Genomic DNA, 13,783 nt, shown 5'->3' with positions numbered 1-13,783 from the left:
TATATGACTATTGATTAAATTTTGTTAACAGGTCGTTTTATTTAATTGAAAATATTGATGCAAGGAATTTATTTATGAATTTGCTGAAGCTATGAATGTATGAAGGCAGAATGCTGAAAAAAAATAAAATTTTCTACAAAATATCTTTCAAAAAGAAGAACAAATAGTTTTCTTTACTCGGGTATTTTACCGTGCTAAGCGCAGTTCGAATTTAAATAAACAATAGACCTCTACATTTCAAAGTTCAATCAGATGGACTTTCGTTTTGACAAAAATAGTAGCTATTAGTAGCTAATAGCAACTTAGAGTTACTCTGAACTGATATTAGTTGCTAATAGGTGCTATTTTTGCCAAAAAAAAAAAACAGGTTAGTTTTTCGTACATTTTAGGCGTTTTCTTTTGCTGTCAGTTTTGAATCATGGTCACTGAATCAGGATCAGACAAATACGAACTAGATCCATGAATCTAATCTTGAAGAGAACAAGATTTTGTTTACTATTGACATTTGATTTGATTTTAAATATCATTTAGGTATACCTATTCTTCTGTGCACAGTTAACATAAAAATAGTAACTGCCTTCTTAGAGAACAAAGAAACCACCACAATTTTAAGGTTATATTAAATATAATAGCTGCTTTCTTTTGGTTGCCATTTTCAGATCTAATCACATTATGATTAGGGTTGCCAGATCACCGGGTTTTAATGGTAAATCTTCCGGCTCCGGATGTCATTTCTCCGGGTTTTCTTTGTTGCGGAAAAATAGTGATTTTTTCAAAAACATTTCCCACATTTCCAGATTCCGTCCTTTTTTTTAACACATCAATTATACAATGTCCCAGGGGGCCGCTTAGCCGGGTGCCTTGGCCGGTGAATTTCGATCTGCCGAGTTAAGCATCACGGACGCAGGCTGGAACTTGGATGGGTGACCTTCCGCCTGTGTGTGTTCCCCGATAAAAATGGTTATGATAATAGAGCAATAAATCTCTGTAACTCAAGACCATACATAAAAATTGTACGAGACTTTGCCACCAAGTCATCCGTGTAGTAATAGGATGGTTTGAAGAAAGTAAGTAAAGAATAAGGAAAGAGGTTGTACAAGGAGCCTAATGAGGCCTAAGTGCCATGGTGGAGAATAATAAATTTTGATTAAATAGTGGAACCAGGCACAAAAAAATTGCATATAACAGTACGATACCTCCCTGTATTTTGAACTGCCCAGTGTTGAAAACAATGGAGTCATCAGCAATGCTCCATCACGTCAGAATTTTTTCCTAACCTCAAAAAATAGCTCAAATTCAGTGGAAATATCGATTTTTTTTGTTAAAATACAATTTTGAAATTAAAGTACTACAACGGTGTCAAGGAAGATTTGACGTAAGATGGGAGATTACCATTAGATGTTGAAAAGACATGTGCCTGAATCTTGAAAAAAGAGGAAGAGCCACGAATTTTAAACATAACAAATGAAGGGGTTTAACCACGAACTAGAACAATGGCATACACCAGTAGCCGGTAAACTCATCAGTCAACAGAGCCAAATATCAACAGTAAAACGATTGAAATCCATTTTGAAAGCCAAATTTTTTAAACTTAAACTATGTAGGTACATTGTGCTTAACTTAATTATGGTACTCCTAGCTTTCCTTTGCTAAAAACGACCTCGATCCAATTGAGGTACATCCGCCGAGGTCGACACCTTCAAAATCTTCTATTCACACTTATCCTATACTTTCGTTCATCCTCTGTATGTCTAAACTATCTCAACATACCTTTCCCAATCATCAACACTACATCTTCTTTCACTCCACGACGCTTAATAAACTTTACTAAAAGTTTTAAGTCTTAGTTAACTATAGGTATGTTAACTAAACCCTGGTATCATACTTAATAACAATATTATTGATAAAATTAAATTCCGTACAATATCCATAAAATTAGATCATCACAAATACTAATGTGAACAATGGCCTTGCACCTCCTTTGAAAGTTTGGGTAAGTCAGGTTTGTATGTTATTGTTTTCAACTAAAGGCACGATTCCAGGTTCTCATGAACAAGACGACTTGTAAATTTAATCCTGATAAGGTTCATGCTTGAGAATGATTGTTCTCATAAATATATAGACCCGAATAAGGAAGGAACAGCAAACGCTAGTTTTTTAGTAGATTATACCAATAATACTATTTTGGCTCTTAAAAAGCAACATATTTTCCTTCTCCAGATTTTTCAAAGCAGACCACTTGTACTGTGATTTAAGTAGTATTTTGTGGAAGAGCCACACTCAAGGATCCAAAGAGCCACATGTGACTTGTAGGGTTTGCCGACCACTGGCATACACCATTAGTTCTAAACATAACAAAACCTCCCTGTCTAGTCTTAAATGAACAGACAGATATAAACCACAAATTTTAAACCTAATCTAATGAATCGCAGGATAAACAAACTAAATGCCATATACTGTAAACTAACATAACCTGATGCAACAAACCGTAAACTAATAAAAAGGAATAAGTATATTATGAGCTTTAAACTTAACTTAAGGAAAAAAAGATAGCAAACGGAAATCCAGGTATTCCGATATTTTAAAATTAAAGTTCATAGGCTATTATTTCCACTTTCACTGTCATATTCCTCTCCTTGTGATGTGTTAATATGGTCAAAATAAAAACTTTTTATTCTTGTACTTTTTTTTTCTAAAATGTCTGCTTACAGACATTTTAAATCAATTTTGAGCATTACAATGCCTCATAATTTTCAAAATGTGGAATCAGAATTCTGGAATTCTTAATGAGGATGTTTTCCAGTATCTCTTCGCTGTTTGATGTAGTTTTTACAAATTGAATGTATTTTTGTCTTTATTTACACTCACCTGCATAAGTTCTCTTTCCGGATATGTGTACATATAAAATGTTTTTCAAACACCGTGTAATTTCCAAATAAAGCAACTTTGGATTAAAATATACTTGGTCCAATTATCATATTTTACACTCAAGCTTATCTGGTAGCATTTGCATCCCTTGATTTAAATACACCCCGTATTCAAAATTATTATAGAATTCATAGATAAATTGAAACATACATTTTAATAAAAACTTTATTGTAACATTAATTGACTCTTAAAATGGAGGAGACATTGTACAAAGAATTACAACTACCTGAGAAAGAGGACATATAAATATCTTGACAGTCTTTTCAGGTATTTCAAAGACAATATTCTAATTTTTAAGTACTGTTGTATAGCTAGTGTTTAAAAATTACTACAGAAGATGAAAAAATTTAAAAATGATACAAATATAATAAGTATATAGGTAAGTTATTTTTGACATGTTTGTTCCTTCATTGTTCACTAGTCCTTTACTTTAAAAAAAGTGAGATAATTTTCTCTGTAGTTTGAAAAATGATGGAGAAATGGAAGGGAAGTTATACAAAACCATCCGTATCCTCTATCTCTAGAATATAAACGAGTTCTAACGTGAACGAAAATATGAATTCATATTTTACAAAAATAGATATGTATGTCATCACCGAAATACTTTTTTTAAGAAACTTTACCAATTAATTTAAATAAATTTTAACAAAAAAATAATTTGCTATACAAAAGTCAGTTCATCTTAAAACAATGGCAATAAATACATAATGTGAAATTGTAGATGTGAAATAGAAAAATATGTATGCACAGACTTAAAGGAAAAAAAATCCATATGAAGCCCGACAAACACTTGATTTTTGAGACAAAATGTTGTATTATATTATTTTTTTCAATTACTCTCACTTGTTTGTTTACCTATTTCCTTGAGGATGAAATTTTAACGAATACCATCCAAACAGATAAACATACAAAATAAGATTTAAAACTTAATGCACTGCTGGAAAAAATTAAGGGAATAAAAAAATCAAAAATTTTTAGTGATTTTTGACAGACTTAATTCAGTGAAAAATGGTCGTATCGAGATACAAATAAATAATAAAATAAAGCAGTTTGAAGCTTCAAGTTCTAATTTCAAGATCTTTTGACAAAAAATTTTTTTTAGTTCCGGTTATTGCTCATGATCATTTAAATTCAAACAATATCTAATTTAAAATTGTGGGAAAAGTGGAGAAAAATTCTTTTTCATTCGATAATGATTACGTAATTGCCTGTGTGCTCCTTTAATTATTCCAAAATTTTTATCATTTGAAACAGAAAAAAACGGTTAAATAGATCACCTTGTCAATCTACAAGGTTATTGTGGCTACACTGGGCTGTAAAAATGTCTCTCAACATTAATCTTTTCCTCAACATTTGTAAATTAGCAGTAGACATTCTAAAAAACCATAAAGTATTTTTTTTGCACTTTTTTAAATTATGACGAAAAAACCATGAAAGGTCCTTGTAGAAAAATTCAAGTTTTCCAAACCACCCTTAAATTTACTATGTGCGGTCATTAGTTACTGAGATATTGATGATCAAAAACATTTAAAGCCAGATATCTTAACAAAAAAAATTTACAAGCAGAGAAAAAAACAATCTGAAGCTGAATAATCAGCTAACTGACCTATGCATCAGTCTAAGTGAAAAACATTTTCCTGATCCTTAAAAATAAATTAAAAAAATTGGAAATTTTTTTTCTTGTGCTATTTCCTATAATTGCGCAATAACCAGAGCTCAAAAAATTTTTTTGTCAAAAGATCTTTAAACTATAGACTTGGAACTTCAAACTGCTTTTTTTATCTCGATACGACCATATTTTTCACTGAGATACAGCCTGTAAAAATCGCTAAAAAATTTCAGATTTTTTTTGTCCCCTTAATTTTTTCCAATAGTGTAAATATAACAAGTGTTTTTTTCAAAATTACTGATTTCTGAGAGAGTAGGAGGGAGGATGAAAGAGTTAAGAGGAGACAAAAGTATCACCTTGGTTGTATCAAACAGTAATTTGTCCATTCCATCAGTTCTCAATGTTGAACATAACCAAATTTAAATGGATTATCTTAAAAAAGGTGTAAAGTAAATGAGAATAATTAGAAAATAATAAAATCTTAAAACCATGAGTCAAAAACAAAGCGTTTACAGACTATAAGTTCATGCGAACTATTTTATCACCTGTTGAATTTTGTCAGTGGGTTATTGTAACATATTATACACTAATTAGAATAAGCCAGAAATATAAAGTTGAACATGTACACAAAGAAAGTGAAATCTTGTCATTTTGGTGTCCAGATCATCCTGTGAAGTGACACGTATATATTTTTTTGTGTGTACAAATTTTATAGAAGGCAATGTGATTCGCAGCATCAAATGACAAGGCTACACTTACTGATGCCAACAAAGTCCGAGGTAACAAAATGGCAAGTCAACATCAAACTTTGTTGCATACTAAGATGTTTACTAAATTTTTTTAAGGGAAAAATACAGTAAGGACACTAAGTTTGCAGAGTAGATTTTAATAGAAAAATGAACATTTTGAATTGCGTTTTTTTTCTTGCTTTGGTTAATAATTTTGACAATATTGATATTTAATCTCCATAAATACATACCTAATTTGTACAATTCTATAACGGCTACAGCAACCAAAAAATATTTTTTTTTTGATTGTCTAACTTATTTAATTATGAAAGAAGTCTACTAAGTCAAATTGATTTATTTTATTATTATAAATTTTGGATATTATAGTCAATAATAACGTAAACGCTTTATATTTGGTTTATTTGCTATATACCTACCTAAAATATTGTAAATTTTTATAAGAATGTCAGAAAGCTAACAATTTAACATTTCTTGTACTCTATCAGACTTTGCAACAATAAATAGATTAATATACGACAAATGATCTCACATCATATCAAATCGGTTTATTGTGATACCAACTTGGTTCAGTCAATGGATTTAGTAAAATACACCATGATAAAAATCCAATTAAAAATAGACTAGATACAACAACTTTCTTATTTTTTTTATAATTCCTTATTTCCATAATTTCGGGGAATCCCATATGATTGCAAAAGGCATGCACTATAAAAAGGGAGATAAAATGCCCTGTTCTGTAAAATAAATATGCAGAATACATGCCAAATATCGTTGTGTAGACAAATTGGAAGCCTAGAATAAAAAAAATCAAACATTGTGTAGCTAATTCAATTAATTTTAAGTGCACTTGGTGAAAATGTGATTATACTGAAATATTGATTTTACCTTTTCAATACATTAATGGGTTATAGTTTTAGAGAAAGTATCCATTTTCTCGAGGGGGCAGACAAAAATTAATTAAAATACATTTTTTTATGATTTTGAATATCATTTTCATAAATACTTTTTTCAGTTTTTTTCTATATCTTTTTAATATTTATCAAAAAAACGTTTTGTGTAAAAATTAGTATTTATTAAATTTAAACAAATGTTACGAGATTCTATACAAAAATGTGAATAAAAAAGAATTCTTTACAAAAAAATACAAAACATATTACTAACATATCGAGATATAGTTTTTGTCAATCAATTTTATCTCAGTGTCGTGTTTAACACAATACAGACAAAGAAAATGCATCTTGCTGTGAGAATAAAAAAATCCAGTGATTTAGATTCCTAAAAGTTATATACTCACATGAAATTTTTAATGCAGTGTTAAAATCCATTCCCATGTGATTAATCCTCTCTCTCATATGGTGGAAATGGGCTGTAACATATTATTGATAATTAAGAGAAGAAGATTTTACTATTGTATTTTAAAAGATATGCTTACCAACCCCGAAAAACAAAGGGTTGATTATAACTGCTGTGGAAGGTTTGAAACATTGCACTAACAATGGCAGCATACAGCTACGGTAAGTGAATTCCTCTGATAATGGGGCTGCTATGTGATTTCTGATCCATATTAGATTGGTCATATTCGAAAACCAATACATTTCTTCTAAAAAAAATACACATGTTGTAACTCTTAGACAGCATGAAATATTAATACTTCTTTGTATCCTATATTAAAAAAATAAATATTCCAGAAAAATATTTGAGCTACAAGTTTTATTTGAAACTGATGACCTGATGACAAATAAGGATGCAATATGTATTTACTTACTACTCACCTGTATACAACTTAGATAAACCACTATACAACTCCATAGAAATAGGCCCCAAAAATAGAATCATTGTCAAAAACAGTGGCATAAAAATAGCCTGACATAGTCCTTGTGTTCTTAATCCTAATATATGGAAAAAAGATGCCTAAAACATTAATTTGTTATTTTAATACGTATTAAAAATTTGACATATCTCTGCACCTTTTCCAAAATTTCTTTATTTAATCCTACATATAGAAAACATGGAGCAATAAATAGCATTACAAATGCGCTAATGAATCTTTTCTTAATCGTTTCTGGATGATCTCTAAAAAAGAAAACAAAATATTATATTTAAGATTTTGTTAACATATTAAACCATTATTAAAAAACTACATAGGTCTACAAATTGAGGAAATATAAAATATATAAAAGTTTTCGCAAATATTTGTTTTTTTTTTGGTAAAGTAGTTAAATATTCATATTATTATGTTAAAAAAGGATTTATTTATAGTTTTAATAGCAGGACTTTGATAGATTCAACGTCTTTTTTAACATTTTTTGGCCTAAAAACGTGTAAAAATGTTTTCTGTAAAAGCAATTGCACAAATTATAAAAACAATATCTCTGACGTTTTTCTGTATACGGCCCATGAATAATATTATATTTGCTCTACACTTTTTCGCATAAAATCAATAGATTGGGCGTAGCAACAGACTAAAAAGAATGCCCTACACTGTTCAATATGTCGGAGTCAACGAGCGTTTTAAAAATTTTGTGTTTGGAGCGGCTATAACATGTTATTTTACGTTTTTTTTCCGGGGTTCTTTCATTTATTTTAATATTTTTAGTATAAAGAACTCGGAAATCCTTTACAGACTCAAACACTATAAGTAAATATATGCTTTATTCCAATTGGACAAATAGACAAAAGTTGTATACTCCAAACAGGTTTGCAGATAAATTTATAAATCGTTACAAATATGTATGTACAATAAAAAATTAGGTTGCAAAACTCCCTAGTTTTTCGGTGAGTTTATTAACAAAATCCGCAAACGGCAGAATTAATATTTATGACAGAGCAGTATGTGTATCATATCCGCAGTTATAAGGAACAGGAACCGGATATGTTTAACAAAAATTAAGTTGTCCGGCCACGCTCAGTTGGCCGTCTAGATAATAAATATTAGTAATATTACATAAAAATTAAATCGGCTGGTCTGTCAATAAAAAAATCATAATGGAAATTAGAAAATACTCTTCAACAGTATATCTAAATAGACACATATGTAGGTATTGAATTTTTTTACTTACAGTGTTTACGTAATTTTGTGGCTAGGGCGAGTTTTAAAATAATTCGTTACTTAGATTAATTTTTATTTTGAGAAATCCTGATTATGTTCTTCCACTCCCGACAACTCCCACATCAAAAATTTAAAATGGAAAAAGGTAGGTCAAATAATACTCATCTGGAAAGATATTGTCGTCCTCTACACAAAATGTCATTTGTTAATTTTTGGAGACACTGTTAATTATTTTTGTGAAAGTGAAATAAAAGAAATTTTTTTAATTCTCAAGGCAAATTATGAGGAAATAGGAAGTTGCAAATTAAAGTACGCATCGAGCAAAATGATTTCATCAACTCTTGTTAAATAAATTGACATATCAATTTTTTAACTCACTGTAGGAGCAAGGACCACCAATTTTTTATTACTGTACAAATACAATATGAGAGATAATAATTTTCATACATCGATCTGGAAATATATCGGTGGATAGGTTTGTGGGTATTTTTAAATATATTTTGTTATTGTCACATCTTACGTATAAGTGGCTTTTGCTATTCAATTTCTTTCCAGCTTTCCTTATTTCGTTCGTCAGGTTTTTTTGTCAGTGGTTGCCTGTAAAAATAAAGTGAAGAAAGGCGCCGTAAACAAGTTTAAAATTAGTAGTCTGTTTAGATACAATGCCAGGTTAACAAGACAAGTTTCTTGGTCGGAAATAAGAATATAAAGTATTCTCAAATATTTGCAGGTGCAAAATGCGCGTAAATCATAAAAATGATTGATACCTATTTTATCTATTCAGAAATATTTCTGGTACGTAGGTATACAATTGGTATGATTACAGTTGATAATCAACTGTTGATTATCCTTTAGGTTAATCCGAAATTGTTTATTGAAATAAACAAGCTTCTACGAAAAAACTAAACGAGTGCCATAAAGCCGCATATTAAAGCATACCAACCTAATTTAAATTAAATCTGGTACAAATAAATCCAGCTCTTTTTACTTCTGATAATTTTTTATTATTGGCGGGCTTATCAATTATAGTTTCACCGGGATTTAACTAAATCGTTTGTTCGCTAAGGTAAGAGGTATTTGATTGGTTATTGCTAAGGAATTTAGTTAAATCTAGTTGAAATAGGTATCTTTTGATAAACGGACTTTACAAAGGAATCTCTTTCAAACCTTGATTTTTAAGCTGCGGATTCGACAAATCTTAAAGTTAATATCCAACATTGATAAACTGATATTAGATCTTTAAATACCCCATTCTTCATTTTCATAGCGGGCCCTTGATCATTGGCCAAATGTATTGCATTTGGATACAGCTAGGTGCTCAAAGTATAAATAAAGAAATAATTGCTAAGATTTTGTTCAACTAATGACATTGTGGAAAACAACTAATCTGCGAACTAAATTGGACCCCGTCTAACATTGAATTATATCCCCAATATCTAGAAAACCGCAGCAACATTCATCAGCAGACTCCGATTTGAACCTACTCGTCCTCATTATAGTATGCCACACATATATGAGACGACCTACGTACGATTTTGCTATTTGAATGTCTATCTACAGATCTCTTTTGATGAGTGTGGGGTTGTGGGTGAGACATAACCTACAAAGTATATTATATTATGTCATACCTTACATGTCATCGCTTCAAGGCTACTTACGGATTCTTGTCCATACCCTCTTGGGTATTTCAGACTCGATCTGTAATACGCCAGGTAACACACGTGCTGAAATAACTGACGTGTTGTTGTCATACCAGATCACCCAAAAAGTCGCTCTGTGGTGAACTAAATGCTAGGAGGGTCGGCTGAAAAGTAATGCACACACGACCGTATAGGGGGAACGAGAAGAGATATCGGGATAGGACAAAAAAAAATGAAACTTCAATTGTTTAGCTTCAAAATGATGTATTTATTTTTATACATAGTCCCCATTAACACTTATGTACATTTCTCCCAATGTGACAAGTTTTTTCATTCCATCAACTGCCTCCATAATCTCGTCGTCTAAGGCGTAATGGTTACCCTTGAGTGCTGTTTCAACATTAAGAAAAAGTGAAAAAAAAATCGGGAGGGTGAAGAAAGGGGCATGAACTTCAACCTGCGCAGCGTTTCCTCAGTGGCGCCCACTTGGACAAATTTTTCGATCGCCAAGTCCTACAGTGATAGACCTACCTGTTCTTTCGACATTCCCAGACGGGTCGCAATATGCCGTTGCGTGATTCGATGGTCACTTCGAATCAAATTGTCCACTTTCTTACGATGAATCAAACCGGTCGTCCGCTGCTTCGTCCTCAATATTCGCTTTACCGGTTTCACATTTGCGAATTTATCACTCATCGATTCACCATACTTCCATCAATAGTATCACCACCATAAACCGCTTTTAACCGGCGAAAAATATCGGAAGGATTCACATTTTCAGAGGTAAAAAATTTGATTACTGTACGTTGTTTCACAGGCGTTGACAAGCAGCGATACTAGTTTCAATGAAAACGGAATGGGAACCTATAGAGTGTAAAGGTATTTTAACGAAATGTAAACTGGTAGAGGGGATGTAGATTTATTATGCCACCGCGCGCAGCGCTGTAGGTAATTTTCTTGTTATTGTATGGTCGTGTGTGAATTACTTTAATTACTTTTCAGTCAACCCTCGTATAATGCTGCAGGTCGTTCGTTTGGCGACCAGAACGAGTTTAAAAACTTCCGCATAAGAACTACGGGTACGTGGCCGATCTAAGAGCTCTTATTTCGTCGTTCGCAAAGTTGTAACAATATTAAATAAGTAAAAAAAAAATCAGTTATGCCTTTTTTGATTTAATTGACTTTATTATTTTTTAAATTGATTGACTTTATTATACGAGTAGGTGGATTCCATCTAACCAATCAGAAATCAACATACCTTAAATAGACCAATGACAATGCAGTTGTTGGAATCCACAACACGAACATGTTGAATATAAAAACTAATACACAAAAACCATATGGAATACGCCGAAACGAAATAATAGTGTTTGTTAAAAAGTCTAATTTTTATTTAAAGAATGCCAGGAACAAACGTAATAACTTTTTCCTCATTTAATTTTTGTGTCAAAATTGCTGCTAATGATTAAAATTACAAATTACAAATTTCGACTAAACCATGAGAGTAAGAGTTTTAGTAAGAGTACCTTTTTTGTAGCAAATAATTTAATCTATATTTTATACTTAAAATTCTATTCTTCTATTGGCGTAGAATTATGGAAGTTGTACTTACTAAAAAAACTCAAGTTCTACGCCAATGGACTTATAATTTTGATATAGGGTTTATTGTCCTATAGAGCGGTGTCAACTTACCGAATTTTAGCAAAATCGCGTAGGCGTTTTAAATTTATAAAAACAAATGATTTCAAAATTGCAACTTCAGGGCCGTATACCACCCAAGCGGAGCAACTTTGAACTAAGCTAAGTTTAGCTAAATCGACTTATTTTTGAGCCACACTGTATCTGGTGGAGGGTTGTAAATACCTTTTAGGGACACCATGTATATTACACATTTTTATCTACGAATTAAATTCGTCTTCTTAGTTATAGAAATAGAGCTTTTGGGTATGACCGGAAACGAAAAGTAGTTAGTGGGCACGGATATCTTCGCTAACATTGACAAAATATAGTTTCCTGCTTAGATAGCCCATAAAATAAAATAGATAAAACGGTTCAAATTGTTAAAGAGAATTATAACTTTCTTTGACTTGAATGCCAAATCTTGCTTTTATTTTTGTGGATCACCTGGCGTAGATACATCCTTCTGGGACTCTTATTATTGCCATAAGCAATAATCGCTCTCTGAATTTCGAAGTTCATCGCCTGAGTTTCAACCATAATTGAAAAAACAATAATATATAGCAACAACGTCATCCCTTATATGTCAAGTTTTAACATACCTATGACTTGTTTCTTGTTTAGGCAGTTGAGGAAGCTAAAATATACACTTTGGACATTTTTAAAACAGCGTGTGACGTAGGTATTTATTACAATATTCATCAGGTTTTTTAAATTTATTAAACCTTGTTAAAAAAATTGTAACTGAAACCAATTATGCAAATCGCTGCACCTCCTTTTTAATAAACGTTATTTACGTAATTATTTATCTAATTTTAAGCAAAAAGCGGTTGTGAAAGTTTATAAAGAACACTAGGTACTTTTGTGGTTGTAACACCGAAGCAGTGACACATTGTGTAATTTGTAAAACGGTTTCATTCAATCAATTTTATTTTATGCATAGTTTTTCTACAAAATTGTTCCCTTTATCATTCTTACTTGACAACAATAAGAAAGTAGCTAATTGAAAATGTATGCATACAGTTTGGATGCGTGGAGATATGTATAGGTAATGGTAATAAGTATTACAACAGAATAATAATAATAAATAAATCAATCTAAAAGCGATTCTTGAATAAATGTGAGCCACAAAAATAATATCCAGAGCTATGAGAACCCCGAGGTACCTTCTCTTTAAGAGAATCATACCCAAATCACAAAATGTGACATCAAATAATATTGTAGTATAGGTATAGGTATACACGCAAAGTGAAAGTTATAATTCTTGTGATCAAATACATTGTTCAAAATATTCAAACCAATAGCTTAGAAAATACATTAGTACTAGAATCAGTAGATATTGATCGTTGTTTTTCCATATGCCTAAATGCTGAAAAAATTGACATGAAATACCTAGGTAGGTATATGCTTTGGTTTCTAAAGACATTTTCTTATTTTTTAAATAAGGAAAATAAATTAAAACACGTTTGGTAATTTTATACTTATTTTACGAACTAGGTAAAAAAAATAAATTTTAGGTATATCCCCTATATATATATCCCCTATATTCTATTTATAGCTATCTAATAAGGTTGGGCGAAGCAGTGCTTATAGGGATTCAATATAATTTTATGTAGGTAATGTAAAAAACCAGGTTTCTTGCTATTAAGTAGGGTGAATATTATAAATTATAAATTAGGATAGTTGTACTTTTTGTTCCGACGGTATTTCTACATGATCCGTTCTCCGCAAACAGTGAACGGTAGTAAGTTGACGGTAGAAGGGTGCGCGGAGCGGTGAGGTGCGAGGGGTAAAAGACGTCTACCGTCTGCAGTGAGTTTTGTTTTGGAAATTGTGATGGTGTAAAGGAAAATTACGAAACTAAGACTCACCTACTATACGGACTATTCCACACATGAATACTTGCTAAATATGTTACCGATAACATAAAACAAAGAAAAATCGAAATAAAACAACTTAAAATTGCATTGATATCTTGCTCCATTCTGACATTCTAAAGCTCACGTGACCGGGTTCGGCTGCAACGATTGGTCAAGTGCATTGCCCTGCGCTCTGGATGCCTTCTTGGAACCGTACTGCTCTAAAAATGGCTGCTGCTGGTAGTGCTAGTGATTCCTTTGTTTAGGACTTA

The 13,783-nt window shown here is 31.4% G+C and overlaps 1 protein-coding gene across 3 annotated transcripts; it reads right to left on the bottom strand.

Annotated features, from left to right (window-relative positions):
* Positions 1–3,900: 3,900 nt before the first annotated feature.
* On the bottom strand, positions 3,901–13,655 carry LOC108905471 (CAAX prenyl protease 2). Of its 3 annotated transcripts, none has more exons than XM_018708342.2 (6): positions 13,524–13,655; positions 7,254–7,359; positions 7,059–7,197; positions 6,719–6,886; positions 6,581–6,652; positions 3,901–6,078 (listed from the first exon to the last, which is right to left on the bottom strand). In XM_018708342.2, exons 1-6 carry the CDS (start codon positions 13,634–13,636, stop codon positions 5,822–5,824), a joined length of 855 nt encoding a protein of 284 aa, XP_018563858.1. In that variant the 5' UTR covers positions 13,637–13,655; the 3' UTR covers positions 3,901–5,821. The 3 variants fall into 3 exon arrangements, with proteins under 3 accessions (XP_018563858.1, XP_018563859.1, XP_018563860.1); XM_018708343.2 differs by having other exon boundaries at positions 6,719–6,883; XM_018708344.1 differs by lacking the exon at positions 3,901–6,078 and adding an exon at positions 6,388–6,527.
* Between the last annotated feature and the right edge of the window lie 128 nt (positions 13,656–13,783).

Source organism: Anoplophora glabripennis, unplaced genomic scaffold (genome assembly GCF_000390285.2).
Source record: "Anoplophora glabripennis isolate ALB-LARVAE unplaced genomic scaffold, Agla_2.0 scaffold267, whole genome shotgun sequence".
Lineage (NCBI taxonomy): Eukaryota > Metazoa > Arthropoda > Insecta > Coleoptera > Cerambycidae > Anoplophora > Anoplophora glabripennis.
This window is presented reverse-complemented; position numbering and strand designations above follow the sequence as displayed.